The sequence below is a fragment of the Hakea prostrata genome, chromosome 10, assembly GCF_041222555.1.
Source record: "Hakea prostrata isolate BN-2017 chromosome 10, UWA_Hpros_2, whole genome shotgun sequence".
In the NCBI taxonomy this organism is placed as follows: Eukaryota; Viridiplantae; Streptophyta; class Magnoliopsida; order Proteales; family Proteaceae; genus Hakea; species Hakea prostrata.
In genome coordinates, this window is record NC_142609.1 from 2483019 (window position 1) to 2507982 (window position 24964).

Below are 24964 nucleotides of genomic sequence, written 5' to 3' on the forward strand. Positions count from 1 at the left end.
TGGTGTACTTTTTAACATACTGCCTCTTTTGATCTCCATTTTTAATTACCCAGTGCGTAGAGCACTTAAAATTGATTACTCTCTGAAGGTGTCTGCCACATTCTACTCCAGATTTAACCTGGATATATAAATTAGTCTTCAATCATGTATTAATACTTCTGGATTTGTGTTGCATCAATCCTGTTTTTATATTTCTTTTTAACACGTCTGATTGACAATTGGATTTTGCCTTGGATCTTGTGAGTTCTAACACATGATTGGATTCACAGGCATGAAACTCCCCAGGTCGAAATATCTGGTGCACATGAAAATAGTGTCTGGGACCTTGCTTGGCATCCCATCGGCTATATCCTTTGCAGGTACCCTTGATCCTTTGAGTCCTCCTGATACTATATGGTTGTCCTTTTTAACTTTTTCATTGGCATAGTGATTAAGATATCTTTGTGCTTACTTTTCAAACTTTAAAAGAAAAAATGTTCCAGTTAATTCAGACATTTGGTTGCAGTGGTGGAGCTAGGATGTCTGTTTGGGGTGCCAACCCATCAGAGGAAATGGTCAATAATGAATTCAAATTGTGTTGAATGCCCAAAAATCAAGCCATAAGTAATAAATAATTATCAATCCTGATTAATAGAAATATATAAAAAGGCAATAATGCTGTCTGATACTTATGGAAAAGGACTTCCAATCGGTGCTCAGTCATGATGACCTCATGACAGAATCCATCAGACGAAAACTTTGTAGAAGCAAAAGTAAAATGTGTGGGTCTGACCAACTTTCCCCACCTGCTCCCCAAACCAAACCCTTCCCCCAGAAAAAAAAAGAGAGAAAAATCCAAACCACAGGAGAAAAAAAGCACCTATCCCCCTCTTTAAATTTCTTAACACTACTCATTCCTTAAACTGATGTGCCAGTAGGTGGAAGTCCTTGGGCAACATTGTCAACTGAGTTAAAAGTTTTAGCTTGTCTTTTCTGCCTGTGTGTAACTTTAGTTAATTTCTGTGCAGTGGTAGCAATGATCACACAACCAGATTTTGGTGTAGAAACAGACCAGGGGATCCCCCCCGTGACAAATTTAACATGGGATATAGCCAAGGTTGCTCCTTCCTGGCATTATTACACCACCCCTTCTAAATCTTTCGCTCAATTTGTCATTTTCTATTCATCTTGCATCGAGGACTGAGTCTGGAAAAAAAAACTGATGTGTATATTTATCATTTTTTTATATCCTTCCCAGGTTATGGTGATCAGAACCCTGCTTTTGCTGGTCGAGCAGTTGGTAATTTTGCAGTACCTGAAGGCCCGAGTACTCCAGGACCTTTTGCTGCTGGACTGCCTCGAAATGAAGGGACTATTCCTGGTGTTGGGATTGCAATGCCATTATCCATTCCATCTCTTGATACAACTGATCAAGGAGATCAGAAACAGCCTTTTCCAGTTTCTTTGACTGCTGGGGCTCCTCCTCTCCCACCTGGTCCTCACCCATCCCTCTTAGCCTCCAGTCAACAAGCATATCAACAAATTCCTCAACAGATTCAACCACAAATGCATCACCAATCACTACCACAACAAGTGGGCTCATTGCCGCCACCCCCACTAAATTTATCACAGATGCAGCCTCCAGTACATATGCCTTTGCTTCCCCATCCTCATTTAGCTCGCCCACCCTCAGGTCAGCCACCCCTTGGCATGGGTTCTTCAATACCTGGATCTATGCCCTTACCCTCATCAATGGGGACATCAGTTCCAATGTCAATGGCTGGTCCAATGGTAATTTTTTATGCCTATTGCTGGAAGCTAAAAGTTTTTGAGGGAAGAAAATGAATGGCCACTCATCTACATTTTGTATGGTTGGTCTTGGATATGCAGGGTTCTAATCAGATGGCTCCTCCATTGCCACAGGGTCACATGATGGGTCTGAATCCAATGCACTCTGGTTCCATTCCTTCGAATAGTTTTCCACCTCCAATTGGCGGTTTTGCAAATGGGATGACAAATATTCAAGGCCCACCCAATGCCGGTGGGGCACAAATGTATCCAATGGGAGGTACATTCAACCGGAATCAAACTGGACAGTTGCCTGTGGTTCCGGGACTTAATGCTTATCAGGTAAGAAATGGTATATACTTCCGGCCCCGCTGGTTCTAAATTTCTTGGCAAAGGATTAGTGTTTCCATAAAAACAAGTGAAGAGATATGATGCTTCTCTAAGCAGAAATTGTGAGCTAGAGTTTTATTTGATACCCCAAAAAATCCATGGACAATATGGATGTGTGCTGAACTAATCTTGTCTTTTTCCCATTTTAAAGATATCTAATACTGAGCACACAATCAGACAAGGATAAACCTAGATACACTGTATAAAAGCTTTTTTGAGTTTTGTGCTTTATTTATATGTTCTAGTACCTTATAAATGGTTTTTGGGTTTGTTTACATGAATATGGATTGGCAAGTTTACAGAACTTATTCTGGATTTTGGCCTCTTTCATTCTTTGGGTTTGAGATCTTAGTCGTATGTAATTATCAGCATGTTCGAATACGGAATTGTTATTTGAGGTCTAGATTTTCCCCCTCATGGTAATTATCTGGTTCAAGTATGAAAATAGTGAGACGATATTTATTGTTGAGACTTTTCTTAAGAGTGGGAGTGAAAATGCTGAACAAGAGAAAGGGGCAGGAAGGTGAATGTACTTATTGAACCTGGCTCTTTTTTATGGTTTTTTATGCTGAGTGGAGGGATGCATTTGCCCTGATATATGGTGTTAAAATTCTATAATGACCAATAATTTGGTTGGCGTGGTTTCACGGCATTCTGATTTATAGCCCTATGATTTGTCAAACTGGTAACTTGCATAGTTTCTTCAAGCCATTCAATGCCAGTAGATCTGAAAATGTATTTTGTATACAAAGTTTAAGAGTGTAGGAGAAATATTAAGTGACTTGTGAGGATGATGTAACCAAGGGTCAAAGGACTTAAACTGAGGCCAAGGGAATTTGAAATAGAAAACCCCAAAATAGAGCCTAAGCAAGACACTTTTGATGGATAGGGAGCAGGAGAACGACAGAACTACTGCTGAAAGAAAACAATAGAAGATAGACAGGAAGCTAAGAAATCCAAACCAGCAATAGGGATGAGAATGCATGTGTTTGGAAGGAAAGTTTTTCTATATTTCATGGGCCAGTATTAATGCCAGCATTCCATGGCTCAATTTCTTTTGTGGTCGACAACCAGTACTAATGCCAACATTCCAAGGCTCAATTTTGTTTACTCTATAGTCAAAACTAGGGGTGTAAACGGATCGGATTGTAGCACTACCATATCCACATCCTATTATTTTTGAACAGATTCGGATAATATCCTTTCAGTTTTCGGATGGATTTAGTCAGATTTAGATGGTATTCGGATAGTTTTTTGATAAAGATTCTCCTAAATGAGTATGTATGCAGATACAAGTTTCTGATTGTCCGTTAACATCTTTACCATTTTATTGGTGGGGATTAGGTTTGAAATTTAAGAATTTTAGCAACTTGCTTTTCTTCTACTCAACTTAGTCTTTGATTTTCATACATTATTTCACTATTGATGTTCTTTTGTATCTATTTTAATAGAAAATCTAGAAAATTATTCGCATATCTTAAGCTAAGAATTTATTGAAGGAAGAAAATGAATCGCTAAGAATTTATAGAAGTAAGAAAATGAATCGCTAAGAATTTATAGAAGTAAGAAAATGAATTGCTAAGAATTTATAGAAGTAAGAAGAAGAATCGAACAAAGTAACTTAATCAGATAATTAATTGGTTGGAAAGGGGTATTAACATATCCGCATCCTATTAGTAATCAGACGGAATGCGATACCCCTAAACGTATAAGAATCTGGACTTGGAAGCAAATTTCGGTTAAAAACCTCATCTCAACTTGGTATCTTGACCAATGATTCTCAAGATCTCGAGATCCCTTGTGGGAAAATGGCCATTGGTGGCTATCACACTGTAATGAAGCTTTTTTTTAGCCTTAATTAACATATTTAAATCTTCTAATTGTTAAAAGAAGAAAACGCCCAACTTGTGTTTTGATTTGCACCCTTTGTTGGCAGTGAACTTTGAACCCTTAAATGTGATATTGATTATTCTACACATTGTTTGAGTGTTATGAGACATAATTGGCAGTAGACTTGGACCTTGCTTGAGATAAGTTTACCCCTATAGAACGAGTATTTGTCACTTTATCCTAAAAGTTGAATGTACCCAAATCTTCCACAGTAAGCATAAATTGATCTCTTTGTAGTGGTGTGGCAACTGCCAGTAGTGTTAAGTAATTATATCCCCCCCCCCCCCAAAAAAAAAAAAAAAAAAAAAAAAAAGAGAGAAAGAGGATCCAAGCTATTTTTTCCCTTATCTAGAACCATGGAACTGTCAACTGCTCTTTGGAATTTCAAAGAATGCGTCAAGTTGTTGCCTGCTTATAAGCTGATTTCTGTTTCGGTGAGATTTTGGCCCTTCGCCAAAATCTCATAAAATTTCAGTAAAAATGTCAACTTTAGATATCTTTTTGTTTGGAGAGTTTTCCAAGATCTTGGTGATACTTAGAACCATGGTCAGATCAACATCCTCAGTAAGATGATTGTAACTTTCCCAAAATGACTCAGAATCACAAAATTCTGGTCCCAATAGGCAACCCAATGAGCTTTAATAACAAAGAAACCATGATGTCACAAAATATAGTAGTTTTGACTCTTCAAAAGCTTCCTCAAATAACAGTAATGGAAGTAACCAAATTTCCACTTATGCAATATCTTTGATCAATAGAACAGACACAATTCTTTGTATAGCATATTCAAACTACTCAATTGGGCTGTAGGATGCTGCTACACTAGAAAATCCTAAGTTAGGTGTTGATGTTATCTTCGTACCCTGTTTACTTTCTCAACCTTGAGTGAATGCTCATCTCATACTCTATCTCTGAAAACTTGTGAATGATATTAAGCGAGATTCCTTTCATGGTTGTTTTTTGGAAATATACTGGATGATTCATTTTTTTCCAAAAAGCAGACAATGAATTTCCCATCTAGGCATCTTATTCTTTGTTTCTTCATGTTTGATACAACAAGCATAAGTATTTTAACTACGATACAATAAAGTGACAGAATAAATGTTTGGTTTCTTCTGAACTAGGAGAGTTGGGGAATTATAGTTGATTGGTTTCAACTGCGTTGGTCTGTCCTTTGTACGTGGCATTGTTTAAAACTGTGAGCCGGGTTCATCCTTTGTAAACCAGTTAATAATATTTCAATTAATGGAACTAGCTATGAGCCTGTGCTAAGAAAGGGCACATCATTATTAAGTCAAAATTGCTTATGTAATAAACTATACCTTTTAAGTTTGAAGCCCTAACAAATTTGTGCTGCTTTGTTTAGGAAATTTTAATCGATAGAAGAATTTTGGGAGCTGGTTTAGTGGTCCATCTGACCAGGATATTAGGTGATCAAATCTGGTATCATCCGTGTGTTGGATCATGGAGGACCTGAATTTTGTTACCAAGTGGGTCCTTTGATACTGTAATTACCTGTCAAATTTGGATTCAATTAGAGTTGGCTCTGCAGCAGTTTAAAGCTTTGAAGATTCTTTACATTTCGAGAACATTTGGATGGCCTAATACCAAGCAAAGATCCCAATGCCTTATTTTTCTTGTGGGCGGGGGTGCTCTCTTTTTTTGGGTTTGGGGGGGGGGGGTGTTAGAGTAAATGATTGAGTATTATTATTAAATTCTAGGTAGTGGCAGATATAGACCATTTCCTTCCAATGCAGCAGGAGGATTTGCCAAATGGTTATTTTATTCTAGGTAGTGCATGGAGGCTTCCATCAGTGGACCAACTACACAGAACTTTACCAACATTTCTATACACAGCTAAAAAATTAAAATGAAGAACATTTCATTTAATTAACAAATTAAGCGAAATCATTCTTGACCTTTCATAATTATGTCAGACGCTATGCTTATTTTTCGTGATTTAACAGAAATGCTACCTTTCTGTCTTTCTTTCTTTTCTGCATCTTATTACTGGAAATTTATTAATAATTTCCTCTTATGAATTTCATCTCTAACTTATGAAGTTAGAGATGGAAATTCAAGTTGTAATTTTTTTTTGTTACTTTAGTTAATAGAGAATCAGCTACTAAATTTATGTTATATATTAAAAAAATCTTTTCCTCTTCACCCCCATCTTCTTATCTCTTTCCATAACGGTCATTATTTTCAGCCGCATGGATTGTGAACTGGTGAACTGACCGCTGAATAATGTTGAAGCCTCCTAACCAGCGCTACCAAGTATGGTGGCTCATCTCAATCATGTGGCTTCATAACACATGAGCATTTGATGAAATATGAAGAGTATTAAAAGGTTATATGGCTAAGGGCTCTCTTTTTTTTTTTTTGGTGGTGGGGGGGGGGGGGGGGGGGGGAGGAGAAGTAATGAAACAATATACAATGGAATATGGTTTCCTAGAGGTTTAGAAGACTGAAGACACATTAAGTAGCTTCGCCTGAAGTCCCATCGGAGAGTAATCTTTTTACATTCAAATGTACTGTAATCGAATGTCATTTCTAAGGTTTGAATACATGATCCTGTCTTTTATGTCCTTAGTTGTAATTTGTATTAAGTTTGGGTGTTAGGAATACTATTATAAACTCATAACTGCCTATACTAAATTTATGTTATATATTACAAAAAGTTTTTCCTCTTCACCCCTGTCTTCTTATCCCTTTCCATAACAGCCATTATTTTTAGCCACATGGATTCTGAGTTGGTGAGCTGTCTGCTGAATAATGTTGAAGCCTCCTAACCAGCACTAACAAGTATGGTGGCTCATCTCAACCGTGTGGCTTCATAACACGTGAGCATTTGATGGAGTATAAAGTATTAGAAGGTTTTGGCTAAGGGGGGGGGGGGGGGGGAAGGGGAGGGGAAGTAATGAAACAATATACAATGGAATATGGTTTCCTAGAGGTTTAGAAGACTGAAGACACATTAAGTAGCTTCTTTAAAAGTCCAGTCGGGGAGTAATCTTTTTGTATTCAAATGTACTGTAATCGATTTTCATTTCTAAGGTCTCGATGCATGATCCTGTCTTTTATGTCCTTAGTTGTAGTTTGTAATAAGTTAGGGCGGTAGGAATATTATCATGAACTCCTAACAGCCTATCCTAAATTTATGTTATATACAACAAAAACCTTTTCCTCTTCACCCCCGTCGTCTTATCCTTTCGATAGTGGCCATTATTTTCAGCCACATGGATTGTGAATTGGTGAACTGACTGCTGAATAATGTTGAAGCCTCCTAACCAGCGCTAACAAGTATGGTGGCTCATCTCAACTGTGTGGCTTCATAACACGTGACATTTGATGGAGTATAAAGTATTAGAAGGTTTTGGCTGAGGTGGGTGGGGGGAGGGGAATTAACGGAACAATGTACAAAGGAATATGATTTCTCAGAGGTCGAGAAGACTGAAGACACATTTAGTAGCTTCTCTTTAAAGTCCAGTCGGAGAGTAATCTTTTTGCATTCAAATGTACTGTAATCAATTGTCATTTCTAAGGTTTGAATGCATGATCTTGTCTTTGATGTCCTTAGTTGTTATTTGTAATAAGTTAGGGTGTTAGGAATGCTATCATAAACTCCTAACAGCCTATCTTTTTAGTTAAGCAAAACTTCGTTTTATGAAAACAATTGAGTCCTATTGTAGGCTGCTTTTCCACAATCAGCTAGCATGCCTTTTTCTTCACTCCTCTCTCTCTCTCGCTCTCTCTTTCTGTGAGGCCAGTCAATTGGCTCTGGTTTGTTGCATGTCGGATTTTCTCTTGATTTTTCAATGGTTTATATTCATTTCATATTTTTTCTCCTTAGTTCTTTTGAAACATATTTTGAACTTTTGTGATAACAGGAATACCTATATGTGAGGTTTTGCCTGGGTGTTGTGAAGGGAGAAATGAAACAAGATACAAAGATATAGAGGTGTAAATTTTTCTAAGAACACGTTAATATATCATATTGGAAGGAATACATATATACAAGGTTTTGGCTGGGTGGATTGGGGGGAAGTAATAAAACAAGATACAAAGAAATAGAGCTGTGGTTCCAAATGAGTGAGAACTGAGAAGAGATATTTAAGTGATTCATTCACTTATGATAGTCATCTTATCTTTTTTCTTATCCTACATCCCTTTCATTTATTTTAAATCATTGCTTATTTTTATTAGTGTTTAATATTGAGTTCTATAACACAGTTGAACTTACTGGGAATCCAGAATGCATATTCATGTGAAGCACATATGAAACGTTACCTAGACCCCTTTGTTCGCCATCATATGTAGTCATGTAAAAAATTATGAGCCTCTTGGTACACTGTCTTGTGTGAAAGTGGCACCTTTGTCCTTGCCATCTGATTCAGCTATGTATCGATTTGCTCATCATGTGACCATCTTCTCCTGAAAGCTGCTGTCCCCATAGATTTTTAATCACCCTTTGCAACAGTATATTAGAATAGGATCACATACACAGAAAAGCTGTTATGTGCACTCTGCCTCCCTCTAAGAAATGGGAAGCCTTCTTAGTCTCCCCCCCCCCCCCCCCAACAAAAACCCACCCACCAAAAAAAAATGTCATAGTCTATGTGCACTCTGCCTCCCTCTTTCTCTTGAGTTCTAAATCAGCTCAAGACAGAAGACACATGTCAGGTGAGGAAGAAAATGCTCAGAAAGCTTTCTGATCATTATATTTGTGTCTGAAGAAGGGGGTAACTGAAGGCAATATTAGAAAATGAATTTAATGACCATGACTGCCAGGTTTTGCCTCTTCCTTATTTTTTTTTTTTTGGGGGGGGGGGGTGGGTAGGGAGGATTGGGTGGAGCCATGGAGGTGGGAGGATTCAAGAGATAATTAAGGTAGAATTGTGGAGATCTTATAGTTGAAAATAATTTTTGAAAGGAGGAGATTCTCAGAGACTTGCTGATGACACATAATGTAGACGAGTATATTAAAGATTTTTTGCATTATGGAATTTTCAGGATGGAGAGGACATTGGGAGTTCAAAGTTTTTTGAGGAACAGGAAATTATACACTAGGTTTGTGGAAAAGAGTATTATGGTTAGAGTATGGAGCTGAATGTGAGTGGTAAAAAAACAACATATAAACTATGGTTGGAGAACTCTCAAGATCTTGCACCATATCTCCTCTTTCTTTCTTTTTTCCCTTCCAATTAGCAAGATGAATGAATGTGCAAGACGTGATGATGACATGATGTGTGTACTGCGTAGCACATAGGGTTTAAGTAGTTGTACCTCTGATGATTGGATTACCATTTGGACTTCTTAATTTGAGTTATGAGCATGTGTAATGTAGTAGACTTGTTGTTAACTTTGAACATCCATGTACGGAACCAGCCAGAGGCAAGGCACCAGCAGAGCCACGGGCCAAGTGGAAGTCAACACACTATCTCATAAATATGAGATCAACAGTGTGTTCAGAGGGCTGAAATAGGCTGGACAGCAAGCCCCAAATGACTCCTAATACCTTTTGAATTCGAGCCTCGAGATGGGGAAAATATACCACCAACTCAGCGAGATCTCGCTGAGATGTCAAGCCAACCCTGAGTTGGCAAGATGGGCTGAGACGGATGATGACCCAGAATAGACAACCGGGAGCGAATGAGGATGTGATGGATTGGTAGAACTCAAGGAGGCAATGAATGAACAAATTAGAGCGAACAGGAGCTCATACAGATAGTGTGAAAAGGAAGGTGGGAAGGCCACAGGGGCCAATGCTCCAGCCCAGATTTAGTTCCAATTAAAGGAGCCAAAATAGCAGTGCCAAAAATGACAACTAAAAAAGCGATGAAAGGAATGGATGAATAGGACTAGAAAACATGGATTGAAACACGATGGAGAAAAGGACCAGGGCTGACCACATGTCTAGATAAGTCTGAGTTGACTTTTAGAATGGAATATCTATTAGATCGTTAAGGATGGAATTTCCAATAGGGGAGTGCTAGGAAACCAGTGTAAGACCCATCTAAATTCTAGGCAGAAGGATGGAACCACTAGGGGATGTGCAGGAAACTCAGTGAAGACCCATCTAAACTATAGGCAGTTAGAGAAGAGGTGTTATATGCTGAATAAATGCAATGGATCTTGGGGATCCTACAGATTTGACAACCACAAAATAGTTTGAACAAATGGTAAAGAGTTACCAGGATTTAGTTTCCTAATAAGGTTAGCTGCCAATGAGAGATGCATATTTGGAGAGAGAGAGGATTTTTTTTCTCTGACAGAGAATGTCAAATCATGGAATTCAAGCTTCTCAAATCAGAGCATTATTGGTTTATTTGGGGACTCAGAGGCGCCATCACCTGGTGCGAATCTAGATCAGGTTGCCAGTGCTAAGGTGCTTGCAACAACGAGTAGAATGCTCCCCTCCAGCCCCCTCTACGTGGCCTTGCAAATGTTGTAATCATCATAGATTGTACTGTCAAGATTATGGGTATTCATTTAAAAGAACCTCCTTACATTAGTCCAAATGATTGGATAAGACACAGTGAGGCATGTTGTACCAAAAAAAAAAAAAAAAGGGAGGCATTTGTTCGCTGGATATGAGCATGCTGCACTCCTGGAAGATTCTAGCTCAGGAGACACGAGTCCAGACGGAGCAAAGATTGGTATAAAGATAGGCGAGGCAACTGCTGAATATGAATGGACACACACTGGAAAGCGCCTGGAGAAACGACCGACAACAAGGCGACGAGCAGCCACCGGCCGGACAGCCCAGGCGGAACAAAGGCGAGCAAAAGGTACACCCAGAGCGCAGACCCAAAAGGCACAGATATCAAAAGCGAGATCATGGAGAACTCGTATAAGTAAGAAGTCCAAAATCCTTCTAAATTTAATTTAACATGAAATGTGCTTGAGGAACAAATGTAGTTGGCGTACTTGTCTGAGTATCAGCCTTCTAAGCTATATGTTCTTTAGTGCAGTTCTTAAGATATTCACTTTTGAAGATTAGGAAGGTCCATCGTTTACCAAGGCCGGCCTACTTGGACAAAATTTGTGCTATTATATTCTTTTGCTGTTTCCTTATATGATTTGATTAGTCTAACAGTGTTTTGGCATCTTGCTTTTCTTGCAGTCTGGTAGTTCAACTGGCTTGGGATTGCTAGGACCAAATGTTGGTCTTCCCTCTAATCTTCCTCCACCTCCACATGGTCCAACACCCCAATAGACTGTATATCTGTTCTAGTTCATCCGGAACCCGCATCATCAAAATTTACAATCTGAGAGAAGAAAGATAAAGAAGGCTTCAATTTCTTTCAAGCCTTCACAAAGGGAAAGAAAAAAGAAAAAGGTTGTTATTTGTTCACTTATCTTTGGTTCGTTTGGATGTCAGGATTGTTGTAGTACACATGGCTTAGGATTAGAAATGTCAAAGTTTTGTTGTATTTCTTCCCATTTCTGAACTAATTTATGGAGATTCCTTGTAGAGCATCTTGTCTATATTCAATGCTGTTATTGTTTTTCTCTACCCAATGCTCTTTCTGTAGTTGGGAATTCTGAGATTGGAGAGCATATGAAACGAACAGGTTTAGACAAAAAGGGGGATGCTGGAGACCTGGTACTGAGGTTCAAAGTCAGATTCGAATTGCAGAATTGTGTGATTCGAATGAGTCTAGATCCTCTACCCGTCAGGGTTGGGGTATGTGCTCTGCTCACATTTCTCCACCGCGTAATAGGGGTGGGAGTCCATGTTAGGCCCACTGTCTCAATATGGATAATCTGAAACTACCAATTGGACATACAGACTTAACACCCATGCCATCTGATGTTCCTGATAAAGATCTGTAACCAAAACGTCTGGTTGCTGCTGGAAATCTGTATCTACCAACTACACTCCTGGAGGAGGAAATGGACAAGGTTCGGGTAACAAGATGAGCTTAGAAGAGATTTCAGTAGGTTTGAAGGACTGGGCCTGAGTTTTGAGAACATAACCAGATTCCTCATTTTCTAAATATAATAGCAAGTTATGATTAACATTGAAAGCCCATGTAAGGATAGAGCTGCCCTGCCTGTGATATTTGCAAATTGAATGCACAAATGCAGAACAGATTTAGAATGAAAAAGGCAAAAAAAAAAAAAAAAAATCAGTTCTCGAACCAAGGGGTGGAGCAACCCCGATGCGTTCACCCACTTGCAACTAAGACCAAACTGATTCAGCATTAGTAAGACAGAAACCACGAGAAGAATCCAAAAACGATTCCCAATGGATCTAATTTATGACAAACCTAATTTGGGTAAGGGTCTGTTTGGCTATCTGAGTCTAGAAATTTAAAAAATCTAGAATTTTAAATTTATGAGTCTGGCTCATAAAATTAACTGTTTGATTAGACTGAATATTTGGAATAAAATCTGTAAATTCATCCTAAAAAACATCTATAGAGTCATGGTTCAAATGTTTAGTACTTTTATAGTAAGGGTGGATTTCACCTCATACCCATAAATTTACATATGAATCCTTAGATTTCATGAATCCAAGGATTCATACAACCAAACGGTTATAAATCTCCCATTAGAAAATCCATAAATTTCAAATCTCTAGATTCCCAAATGCCAAATATTACTATTGGTTACTCAATGTGACCCAATTCTAAAATTACTGGTTACTAACTTATTGGCGATTAGAGAATGGCCTAGATTATATTAACTAAATTCAAAATTTAATATTCAAATGACTATTTTGCCCATTAGTGTAGTAATATGACCATAATGCCCCCTCTTTATTACGTCATTTCATGCCCAACCTTTTCACCCATCCCTTTTCCTAGAGCTTGCCGGAAAACGTCGACCACTGCCGGAAACCACCTTCCTCAACTTTCCCAGCGGCCACCCCCACCTCGCACCAGATCACTTCGTCAGAGATGGCACTTTTGATCGACACTTCTACTAGAGTAGCCATCAACAACAATAAAACCCGTACGCGCATTGCACAGTAACCTTTATGATCCCATGTTGCGCACTTCACCGGTTTTACCTGAGTCTTCCATTAGATTGGAATAAATGGCTCCGTAGGACTGCCTAACAAGTCGCGTATTTTTTGGAAGTTATACGGATCAATCCGAATTGTCAATCTTACCTCAGATTTGATAGAAAATGTCTATCGATAAGATCTTGTATTTCTTGATTAGGAGGACCTCGTAACAACATCTTAAAAAGAATCTCATCAGGGCTCTCTCTATACTGGCGAAACGCAGAATCAAGGACCAAAAATGGTGAACCAATCAACATTTATCTCAACCTTCAAATCGAATCTTATAATCTAACGAAATACGATACCCTAGATCAGAATCTTTACAAACCACCTGCTACAGTGTAAACCGCATTATTATAAAGCTACAAGAAAAGGCATCCAAAGTGTAGGGAATAAATCTAAACCACTCTTTCTTTCCTTCTGTGATCTGCAACGTATAGGAAAGCTAGAGAAAGAATATCTCATAACTTCTCCGTTTGAGCTCCGAATTGATTGCCAATTGCGGCCATGTGTCTGTGATGGTCTCCACTATTTTATGTTGAAAAACAAACTCAAAATATAACTCAAAAAGACCAGAATGTCGTTCAAACTTGAGGCACAGTAACTTCTCTGTCTCAACCTCAAATTTCCAGGTTTTGTATCTTGGATATTACTCCTGTTGCTTCTGTTGAATGAATTGTGGTTCACCAAAAAAAAACACTTCTCTATCGCAACCTCGAATTGAAGGCAAGGTCCATGACAATTTCCCCATTTTACGAATCCAGAATGCACGTGCAAATTTTAGGGCCCTAATGTCTCCGTTGCGAATTCAAATCAAGTGCCAATCATGGCCATGTGTCTGTGGAAAACAAAATCTCCGCTGGAAAGCTATTTCAGGAAAACAAAAATAATTTAGAAAGACTAAAATGCCCTTCAAATTCTATAGGACTCATAATTTCTCTGTTTCAACTTTGGATTGAACCTTGTTCGTAGCCATGTGTCTGTGACAATTACCACTATCGATAAAATTTACAAAATCAGCAGATCTTCACTATTTCACATAGAAAAATGAGAATAGCTTTGAAAGACCAAAATGTCCTTCAAATTTATGCCATCCATAACTTCTCTGTTTCAACTACGAATTTAGTCACCAAAGTACCCTTGCAAGTTGTATCAAACAAAAACAGAATTTAGGCCATAACTGCTTTGTTTTAACAGAACTGTTGGATTTCTCATGAAGGGGTTTTCTCCATCTTCTTCTCGATGTGCGTCTTCTTCCAGATGATGTGTTCTCTATATTCTGCAAATTCTTCGACTACAAGACTTTGCCCTAGTTTCCAAGTGGAGTGTTATGTTGATTTGGTTTTGAATGAGCATTTGAGGATAAAAAAACATCTTCAGATCATAAGCCATCATTGTCGAGCTTTTATTATTATTTATTTTTTTTTGGTTTGCCAACCCCGGTTTATAAACCGGTAGTTCGACTCGAGTTGCACATTTGGCTGTGGTGGGTGAATCTCCCAGCGGGGATTTTTTGCATCCACAAGGATTCAATACTGGAATCTTGCTTAAGCGAACCAAGCTGCTTACCACTTAGACCAACCCCGTTGGTAGTTTTTATTTTGTTTGCTCTGGTGTTCATCACCAGCAATCAACTGGCTTTGTTGCCTGTTCTACTCGAACCACCGCATAGAACAAATCAAGTCAAGAAATTGAGATAGGTTGAAAAAATTACTTCGATGCATTCCAAGATTTTGGAGATTTTAATCGCAGTTGGATAGAAAATCTGGTCTAATTCAACTGCTGCTTGTAGTTGCAAAAAAAGCTCGGTTTTGATATTGAGATGTTTCTTAGACTTGTGAGTGGGTGAGGAAATGGAGAAAAACCAAGTTTTAAAAAAGGAATTTGCATTTACAATTATAACCTCACCATCCATTTGAAAATTTAGTTAGATTTGTGCATGAATGAGGTGAATGAATTTCTCATCCATAATCATAATAGACAAAAGTTATTATGGATTTTGAAGATTTTTCTATTCTTTTAAATAAAAATAATATTTAAAATAGATATCAAACACATTAAAACTTAAAAGAATGAAAAATATAAAAAATTAAGAATGAGAATAGATACCAAAAAGTCCTAAGCAAATAACAACATAAAAAGCAGAATAGTCTTGAAATAGAGATACATCGTTGTTTAACCTAATGGATCAATCAGAATTTCCAGAAGATCTTTCAATAACAACATCGCTCTCTAATGTTCTCATATATCTCCATTTTTTTTTTGGTAATTCATATATCTCCATTTAGTGCTGGGGTCTGGATGGGAGACTTGGAAAGCATAATGTTGGATTTTTTGGAAGTTCAAAAATCGTCAAAACACTCTCTCTCAAGGTTTTGGTATTTTTAAAATTCTTGTATTTGGAGGATGGAGACTCTTTTGGATGGAAAGATTTTGATCCTAAGTACTTCCATTTTCCGGTTATACAGTGTATATGGGGTAATTTAAATTACCATATATAATCTAACCTTGCATCGGATGGAGATAATAATAAATACAGGTATATAAGTAATTAGCGCTCCTAAGGGGTGTCTTGTTTCAGTCATTCGGTGGATACAAGAGTTTGGGACATATATAATATTAATTAATTAATATTGAATGTCTATGATGGGTCGTCGACCTTGATCCGGAAAATCCAATATAAAGATGAGTGAAAGGGTCCCCCTTCACCTGCCCGTATGCTTTTTTGAGACTAGTATGTGGGTGTTCAATTGCAGGTTTTTTTTTTTTGGTAAACTGCATTTCGATTAGCAAAATGACCAGAAAAAGCCAAGACATCCTGAGTACATGCTTCAAGAAGCCAAGGAGCGGAATTAGACCAAACAGTCCTACTAGCCACGGACTAGGCCTTCCTAGCTAGATTATCGGCTACAGAGTTAGCCCATCCAGAAATAGCATGAACCGATCAAGACGGTTCAAGGGAGAGAAGATGGCGAATATCCTCAACCACATGATGAGCATCTGGCTCAATTGGAAGGAAGGGATCTTCAAAGTAGTGAATCCGGCTTTCTGAGTCACTCTCAAACAAAACGTTCTTTAGTCCTTCATTCTTAGCCCATAAAATTGCTTCCCTAAGAGCCATCGCCTCTCCTGCGATGATAGACGAAGCCACTAATGGAATTGAAGCCGCAAAAAGGCAAGCCCCTTCGGAATTTCTCGGGATAAATCCAACACCAGCAAGGTCATCTTCAACAGAGAAGGAAAAATCAGAGTTCATCTTGACCAAGCTACCATCTGGAGGAGTCCAAACCCTAATCGCATCATCAATGAGACCATTCGAGGGCTTTGTTGCATTCCAAAATTCGTGGAAAATCTTCCATGATCTGTCTACAATTCGTTTAGGGTTCCATTTCTTCCCATTAAAACATAGGTCGTTTCTTGCTTTCTAGGTGGACCAGCTAGTGAAGGCAAACAAGCTGAATATCTCCTTACTTGATTTCGAGTCTGGAAAGTGTAGATCGCCCCAATTGTTGATGATCTTGATCAAAGATTTTTGATTTTGAGATTCAACGATTCCAGACAGCCCCATACCAAACCAGATCGCACGAGAAAAATCACAATCAAACAACAAATGATTGCTTGATTCCACAACTATGCCACATCTTTTGCAGGTAGGATCAATTTTGATTTGTCTTCTCAGTAGGTTATCCCCTGTAGCAATCGCTTGATTCAATGCTTTCCATAGAAAAGATTGGGATATTGGATAACATTTAGCTTTCCATATCAATTCCCATGATTTAGGAGCAACTTCTTCCCAGCTATGTCGATGTGAAGATGAAGGAGATAATAGAGCTTGAGCATCCCTCTGATTATACAATAGGTGATATGCACTCTTAACCAATAAAACGCCACTGGACGCTCCACCCCATCTAACTGAGTCTTCAGAAGGAAAATGACTTAGTTGAATCTTTAGAATTTTTTCCACTTCTTGATCAGTAAACAAATGATGTAATAAGTTCCTGTTCCAAGATCTTGACATGGGCTCAGTAAGATCGGAGACCCATTGAATCGGGCATCCACTTAGGTTTGGTAGAATAAATTTTGAAATTAGGTAGGCCTGGTATCCACTTCGAGTCCCAAATGTGAGTGTTAACTCCATTGCCAATCAGAGTAAAAAGACCCATCTGCAGAACATCCATGCCCTTAATGATACTTTTCCACGCCCACGAAGAACAAGAGTTGTTTTGTGCCTCCAGGAAGCCACAATGGGGAAAGTAAACCGATTTCATGAATTTGGCCCAAGTGGATTCAGGATGAACTCACAGTCACCACACCACCTTAGATAGCAAAGCCCAATTGTGTAAAATGGGATCCTGCAAGCCAAGGTCACCCTTAGCCTTAGAACTGCAGAGTTTGGTCCAAGACATCCAATGTAATTTCTTTTCATCTCCTATCTGTCCCCATTAGAAATTAGAAATTGATCTCCGTATATCATTGTGAAGGTCCATCGGAAGAAGGAAATGCGAACTTGCATAAGATGGAAAAGCAGAAACAACAGATTTAATAAGAATTTCACGCCCAGCCTGAGATAGTAGTCTGGCCTTCCACCCATGAGTTCTCTTGCTAATTCTCTCCCCTACATCTTTGAAGATAGCAGACTTCTTAACACCAAAGTCCGATGGCAAACCCAGGTATTTTGCTGGACCTTCACCATATTTAATTTTGAGGACTCTTGCAAACCATCTTCGGAAGCGAATAGGAGTATTAGGGCTGAAGGTGAATGATGATTTACGCTCATTGATTGCTTGACCACTTGCTTGACAGTACAGGTCCATGCAATATTTCAGATAACCTATCTGCTGAAAGTTTACTTCAGAAAACATTAAGCAATCGTCAGTAAAAAGGAGGTGAGATATCCAGTGAGCCCTGTTTTTAACACTGATACCCTTGATCAAACCCTGATTTTCCGCTACATTAATAATAGAACTAAGAACCTGGGATCCAAGGATAAAAATAAAGGGAGAAAGAGGATCACCTAGCCGAATACAACGAGATGGGCAAAAAGATCCCTTCTCCACCCCATTGACCAAGAGAGTATAAGAGACTGATGTGGTGCACTCCATTACCATATTCACCCAACGCAATGAGAAGCCCAATTTGAGGAGGGAAGCTCTGATGAAGGGCCATTCAAGACTATCATGCACTTTCCGCATATCCAATTTCATGGCTAGAAATTTCTTTTTCCCTTTTTTCCGATGTTTCACATAATGGAAAATCTCATGAGCCATAAAGATGTTATCAGAAATAAGCCTATCTGGAACAAAGGCCGACTGAGAGAGAGATATAATACTTGTGAGAGAGTCTTTCAGCTTGTCTGCAAAGATCTTTGATATAAGTTTGACCACTACCCCACATAAGCTGATTGGGCTGAATTGGTCAGGAGTCTTCGGGTTAGAGTATTTGGGAATTAGGCACACAAAAGTCATGTTCAGTTCTTTCGGCATAATACCAGACATAAAAAACTCCTTCACATAACTGCATATCTCTTCCTTAGTAATATCCCAGAATTTTTGATAGAACAGGGGTGGGAAGCTATCCGGCCCAGGAGACTTTAGAGGTCCCATATCTTTTAAAAAAGAATGAATTTCCTCCTCATTTGGTACTTTGCATAACAAATCATTCAACTCATCATCAACACTAGGTTGAACCCCCTCCAAAGCTTGAGAAAGAGCTAATTGGGAGATGCCTTCAGAAGAAACCAAACCCTTGAAATGCTCTAACAGTAAGTCCTCAAGTTTGTTGTAATATTAGTCCCACATCGACTGATGTGGGAATATGTGGAGAGGAAGAGGCTATAAAAGAATGCCTCTTCCTTCTTTAATCATCCCAAATATCTTCTCTCTTGGATATTTCTATATTTATAGTGGAGTTTTCTCTCTTGCCCATATATTATTGTGTCTTTCTTTTCTCTTAGTTGTTATTATTGTGTTCTTCTTTTCTCTTATTTGCTGATTGTTCTATTCGGTGGGTTCTTCATAACCCGACGGGTATCGAGCGAGGTTTTTCAAGTATGCCGGGCGCATAGTCCGAGCCCACATCGAAAGGAAAATTCCTTGGGGGGTTTGTTTGTTTGGTTTAGGGTGTGAGTATCTACTTATAGTATGCTCGTGATTGCCACTTAGGTGGATCCTTCACATCGAAAAATAAGTAAGATATTGTTTTTCATCCTACGGAGAGTCGCAGAAGTCACAATTTCACGTGGTTTCTTTTCGGGTATCCTAGAAAGGTGTATTGGGTGATTAAGTGCATGTCAGGAAAATTTTGTCTAAGGAGTCCGGTTTTAGCGGACCGCTTGGTCCCTCCAGTCTTTCCCGGAAATTTTCCGGTGCATTTTGGTTCAACCATAACCGGTGGAGATACCCGAGAAGACAAGTTTCACGGAAATAGTGGGAGTTACCGCAGCCAACAAGATGGATAAAAGCAATGGCAGCAAAAATTGACATCGGCAAGTTTGACGCCACGAAATTCTCATTATGGAAAATGAAGATGAAGGCATTATTGATAAAAAATACCGCGGAAGCCATCAATGTTCGGGACGGCGGAGTTCACAGACAACGAAAAGTGGAACGGAATAGATGCGATAGCTCTTCGATTTGCATATAGCATTATCGGATGATATTTTATGGGGCATAGAAGAGAAGAAAACGCAAGGAGGTTTGGGATCACCTCGCAAATTGTAGATGAGGTAGAAACATCTCAAGGGTGCGTTGCGAAGGAGAGATTCTTTACGCGAATCGGCAATGGCGCCAAGGATAGATTGGAACATAGTGATGCTTGGATCTTGGATTCGGGAGCAACATGGCACATGACCTCTGGAGAGATTGGTTTCAAACTTATGAACCATCTCCGAGTGGCTGTGTACATGGGAAATGATCATGCCTTGGAGATTGTTGGAGTTGGCACCATCAAGTTGAAGATGTACGATGGTATGGTACGCACTATTCAAAATGTGCGGCATGTGAAGGGCAAAGAAGAATCTATTGCCTTTGGGACAATTAGACGAAATTGGGTGCAAGACACGCATCCAAAATGGAATGATGAGGATTGTCAAAGGAGCGCTAGTTGTAATGAAAGCTGAAAGGGGCCGCAAATTTGTACGAAGTAATGGGAGAAACAGGCGGAGGCGAGCACGGTTGCATCAACCGGTATGCGGAAGAGATGACAAAAGTGTGGCATCGAAAATTGGCCCACATGTCGGAGCAAGGGTTGAAGGTTCTCGAACGAAATTACTCCGGGTCTCACAAAGGTTTCATTACCCTTTTGTGAGCACCGTGTTACAAGCAAGCAGCATAGATTGAAGTTCAATGCATCCGATTCCGGGAGTAAAAGTATTCGGAATTAGTTCACTCGATGTATGGCAAGCACCGGTTACATCTCCGGGAGGAGCAAGGTACTATGTATCTTTCATTGATGATTATTCCGAGAAGATGTTGGGTGTTTCCTATCAAGAAGAAGTCGGATGTGTTTTGTTTTCAAAACATTCAAAGCGCAAGTTGAACGAGAAGCGAGAAGAAAATCAAGTGCCTCGGGACGGACAATGGCGGTGAATATACGGGGGATGACTTCTTTGAGTTTTGTAATCAAGAAGGCATCAAGAGACAACTCACGGTGGCTTACACTCCTCAACGGAATGGAGTAGCGGAGCGGATGAATAGAACTCTACCGAAAGAACAAGAGCCATGTTAAGAACGCAAGCATGGCTAAGTCCTTTGTGGGCACCCCCTCGCTATGTGATTAATCGATCACCAACAAGATCGATTGATCTGAAGACACCGATGAATATGTGGCTGGCAAGCGAGTTGATTATTCACGCCGCACACATTTGGGAGTCCTGTGTACGTGATGTATCATCCCCAAGAAATTTCGAAGTTGGATCCAAAATCCGGAAAATGCAGATTCTTGGGAAATGCCGATGGAGTCAAGGGGTATCGAGTGGGATCCCACCGCCCACAAAGTCGTCATCAGCGAGAGATGTCATTTTTGCGAGAAGATAAGCCGCAAATGGAAGATGTGAGTAGCATTTCAATAGAAATTCCGGAGAGTACAACAGTTCGGGAGGAAGAGAAGTCCAATCCAGAAAATTCTTCGGGGTAGAAAATTCTTCGGAGCGAGAATCGGAAAATGAGGAACAAGTACAGTTGAGTCTACAACGTAGAAGTTCGACGGTCACCTCGTGAAAGACATACACCAACCGGCGAGTCGATTATATTATGGAGAGCAACATTGCATCCCGTCTTCTAACGAGAAGATGGTGAGCCATCAACATTCGGAGAAGCGATTGATAGCTCGGAAGCGTCACTTTGGATGGCGAGCTATGCGGGAAGAACTAGAAGCTCTTCATAAGAATAAGACGTGGGAGCTTGTACCTTTACCGCACGGAATGAAGCCCATTGGTAACAAATGGGTTTACAAGATCAAACGAAGCGATGATGATCAAGTAGAGCGGTATCGTGCAAGAATGGTGATCAAAGGATATGCTCGAAGAAGGTGTTGATTTCACGAAATCTTTTCTCCAGTGGTTCGACTTACTACCGTCCGGATAGTTCGGCACTTTGTGTTACGTTTGATCTACATCTTGAGCGGTTAGATGTAAAAGCGCATTTCTTCATGGAGATCTTGAAGAAGAAATCTATATGCTCCAACCGGAAGGTTTTGAAGAACCGGAAAAGGGAACTTGGTTTGCGGAGTTGAACAAATCTCTATACGGCTTAAAACGGCGCCAAGATGTTGGTATAAGAGATTTGATTCCTTCATATTGAGCCTTGGATACAACAGACTTGCTTGGACCCTTGTGCGTATTACAAGAGGTTTGGTGATGATGATTTCATCATTTTCCCGTTGTATGTCGATGATATGTTGGTGTCGGGCCCCAACAAAGATCGGATCGTAGAATTAAAGGCTCGTTGGCTAGGGAATTTGAAATGAAGGACGGGACCCCAAACAAGATTCTAGGGATGCAAACACCGAGACGAAATAACGGAAGATTTGGCTACTCGGAAGAGTTACAAGGAAAGCTGCCGCTCAATATGCAAGACGAAGCAACACTCCTCCGTAATCAAGATCCCAAGTATGTGTCCTAGCAAGAAGCAGAGAGGATGGAGATGTCTCAGACGATGCACAGCGAGGGGAAGCGATGTTCGCAGATATGTACAAGACCGGACATTGCACAGCGGGGGAGTGATTAGTCGGCATATGGCGAATCCAGGACAAGAGCATTGGATTATAGTGAAGAGGATCCTAAGATACATTAAAGGAACCTGGATCGCCATGTTATGGAGGATCGAACGCGGAGGATATGTGATTCGATTTTGCGGGGATCGATAAAAGGAAATCCACACGGCAGTGTACAAGCGGAAGGAGGCGGAGGGATCAAACAAGACGGAAACGCAAAAAGAAGAGATATGGCAGCTACACAAGCGTAAAGAAGCAACGGATAAGAAGATTCATGGAAGAACGGGCACAAACAGAGAAGATTCTCTGAGGACGGGAGTGCTGCACATGCAAGGAACACCATCCGGGACAAAACACATAGAAGTACAATATCATTGTTCGGAAGGGTGGAAGACGGAAGGGTGGATATGAGAAAACACACGAAAGAGAACCAGAGATGCAGACAAAAGCAACAACGACAAGATGGGCAGATCCGAGGCGATAGAGACATAGAGAATGGTGGGGCAAGATAGAGACTAGTGTGGAGATTGATTGGCCAACTAATCTCCAAGTGGGAGATTGTGTAATATAGTCCCACATCGACCGATGGGGAATAGGGAGAGGAAGAGGCTAAAAGAATCCTCAACATCCAAATACTCCGATATTTATATTATAGTGGAGTTTTCTGCCAATATTATTGTGTTTCTTTTCTTAGTTGTTATTATTGTGTTCTTCTTTTCTCTTATTTGCTGATTGTTCTATTCGGTGGGTTCTTCATAACCCGACAAAGTTGATTCTCACTAGTAGTCCAAGACCCATCCGAGTTTTTGAGTTTAATGATTCTATTCTTTTTTCTTCTATGAATTGTGGTGGCATGAAAAAATTCATAATTTTTATCCCTCCCTTTGATCCAGTCAGTCCTAGATTTTTTATGCCTAAGGATCTCTTCTCTAGCAAGTTCTTCATCCAAAAGATCCTTCAATCTCTCTTCTTCCTCCACAAAAGCCTCATAATCTACTTTTTTTTTTTTTTTTTTTAATTAAACCATTTTATTTTTTTTTTTTTTTTTTGGGGGGGGGGGGGGGTTGTTGATATATTTCTTTTTAATTTTAGTTGAGGGCATTATGGTCATTTCCTCTTTAGAATGGTGTTAGTTTGAGCAGCACACTTGGAATGTTAGTTAAATTTAGTTAGAGATATTATGACCATGATGTTAATTTTAGTTAAGGACACTATGGTCATTTCCTCTTACCCTTAATTTGCTGTCTTTAAAATGAAGGATCCCCTTTTTCTTTTGGCGGAGGTAGAAACTGAGCTGTAAACAAACTGAAATCGCAACGGAGCGCTTCGTGCGGCGGCAGTTAACAATGATAGGAAGTTTAAAATAGATTATTAACATGAAGGGACATTCCTAACTCCCTCGCATCTGACCTGAGGTGAGGAAACCAAAACCAATTTTCCATGATTGATGATTATGGGAATTGAAATATGAGTTGTCCTTGCTTGCGTGAAACTCTCTAAAACAGTCAACGATGCTATTGTTGACCAACCTGACATTCATAACAAGAATTTGGACCTACTTTACTATGTTTTGTTTTTTTCGTCTCTTTTGTGCACTTGTGTTTTCTATGTTTTGGTTTTTCCCTCTCTTTCTGTGAGTGTATTTTCTTTTGTTTGGAGAAAAATGTTTAATACTTTATTTTAATTAAATAATTTTTGATTTTCAATTGTCTGTGTTTTCGAATCCAATTATCATCTATTTTTAGGGGAAAAATGTTGAATACTTTACTCTATCTGGATAAGTTTTTATTTGAATTTTATCTAATCCGATAAGCAATTATCCGAATCCAAATCCGGTTGCTTATTTTTTGGTAAGAAAAATTTTAGATATGGAAACAAATACAAATGCGAATTCGGAGGCAAATTTCGGCTATCCATTTACAGGTCTATTACAAAAAGGTTGGGTCAGGCTTGGGTTCCCCCCTTGGGCTTGCAATTTTATTATAGTTGTTAAAAAACTCGATGTCATTACACTGTTAATTACCACAATAATAAATTTCTCATATTACTACAATTCCTAACTTTAGTGTTGTTTCTATAGTTATAGTGTTTTTTTTTTTATTTTTTTATTGTTGTGGTTTAAATAGTATAATCTAAAATATTTTAAATTATTACAATACATAATTGTAATTATGTTTCTATAGTTAGAGGGAATGTGTTTACTACAATTTTTAACTGCAATTCTATTTCGTAGCCAAAAAGAAATTGTTACTATAATTTTAAATATTGCAGCTATTATGTAAACTATATTACTACAATTCCAATATGTAGTTCTGTTTTAGAAGCTAAAAAGTTTGATATTATTACATTCTTAATTCCATAGTTATAAGTTTTATATATTACTATAATTTTTAGTTGTAGTTTTGTTTCTGTAGTTACAGTGTTTTTTTATTACTATGGTTTTGAATATTGTAGTTAAAAATATTTTAAATTACTACATACAACATGTAATTGTAGTTATATTGTTGCTGTTAGAGATAATATATTACTATGGTTTTGAATACTGTAGTAAAAAGTTGTTCATATTGTTACTGTAGATGCTACATATTGTAGTAATAATTGTTTTATATTATTACACATGGAAAACTGTAGTTAGAAGAGACTAGTAGGTTTGATTTAAAAAACCATAGCTAATTATCTGTAAATATA

At 38.9% G+C, this 24964-nt stretch overlaps 1 protein-coding gene across 2 annotated transcripts in view; it reads left to right on the forward strand.

The window, feature by feature from the left end:
* Nucleotides 1-12116, forward strand: part of FY (Transducin/WD40 repeat-like superfamily protein) — a 44391-nt gene extending 32275 nt beyond the window's left edge. The window contains exons 15-19 of one of the 2 annotated variants that reach the window (XM_089136804.1): nt 270-359; nt 1008-1096; nt 1238-1770; nt 1870-2109; nt 11174-12116. In XM_089136804.1, coding sequence (XP_088992930.1) covers nt 270-359; nt 1008-1096; nt 1238-1770; nt 1870-2109; nt 11174-11266 — 1045 coding nt within the window. In that variant the 3' untranslated portion in view covers nt 11267-12116. The remainder of the gene's footprint in view (nt 1-269; nt 360-1007; nt 1097-1237; nt 1771-1869; nt 2110-11173) is intronic. The other variant, XM_089136803.1, reaches the window with a different exon arrangement.
* The last annotated feature ends 12848 nt before the right edge of the window (nt 12117-24964 follow it).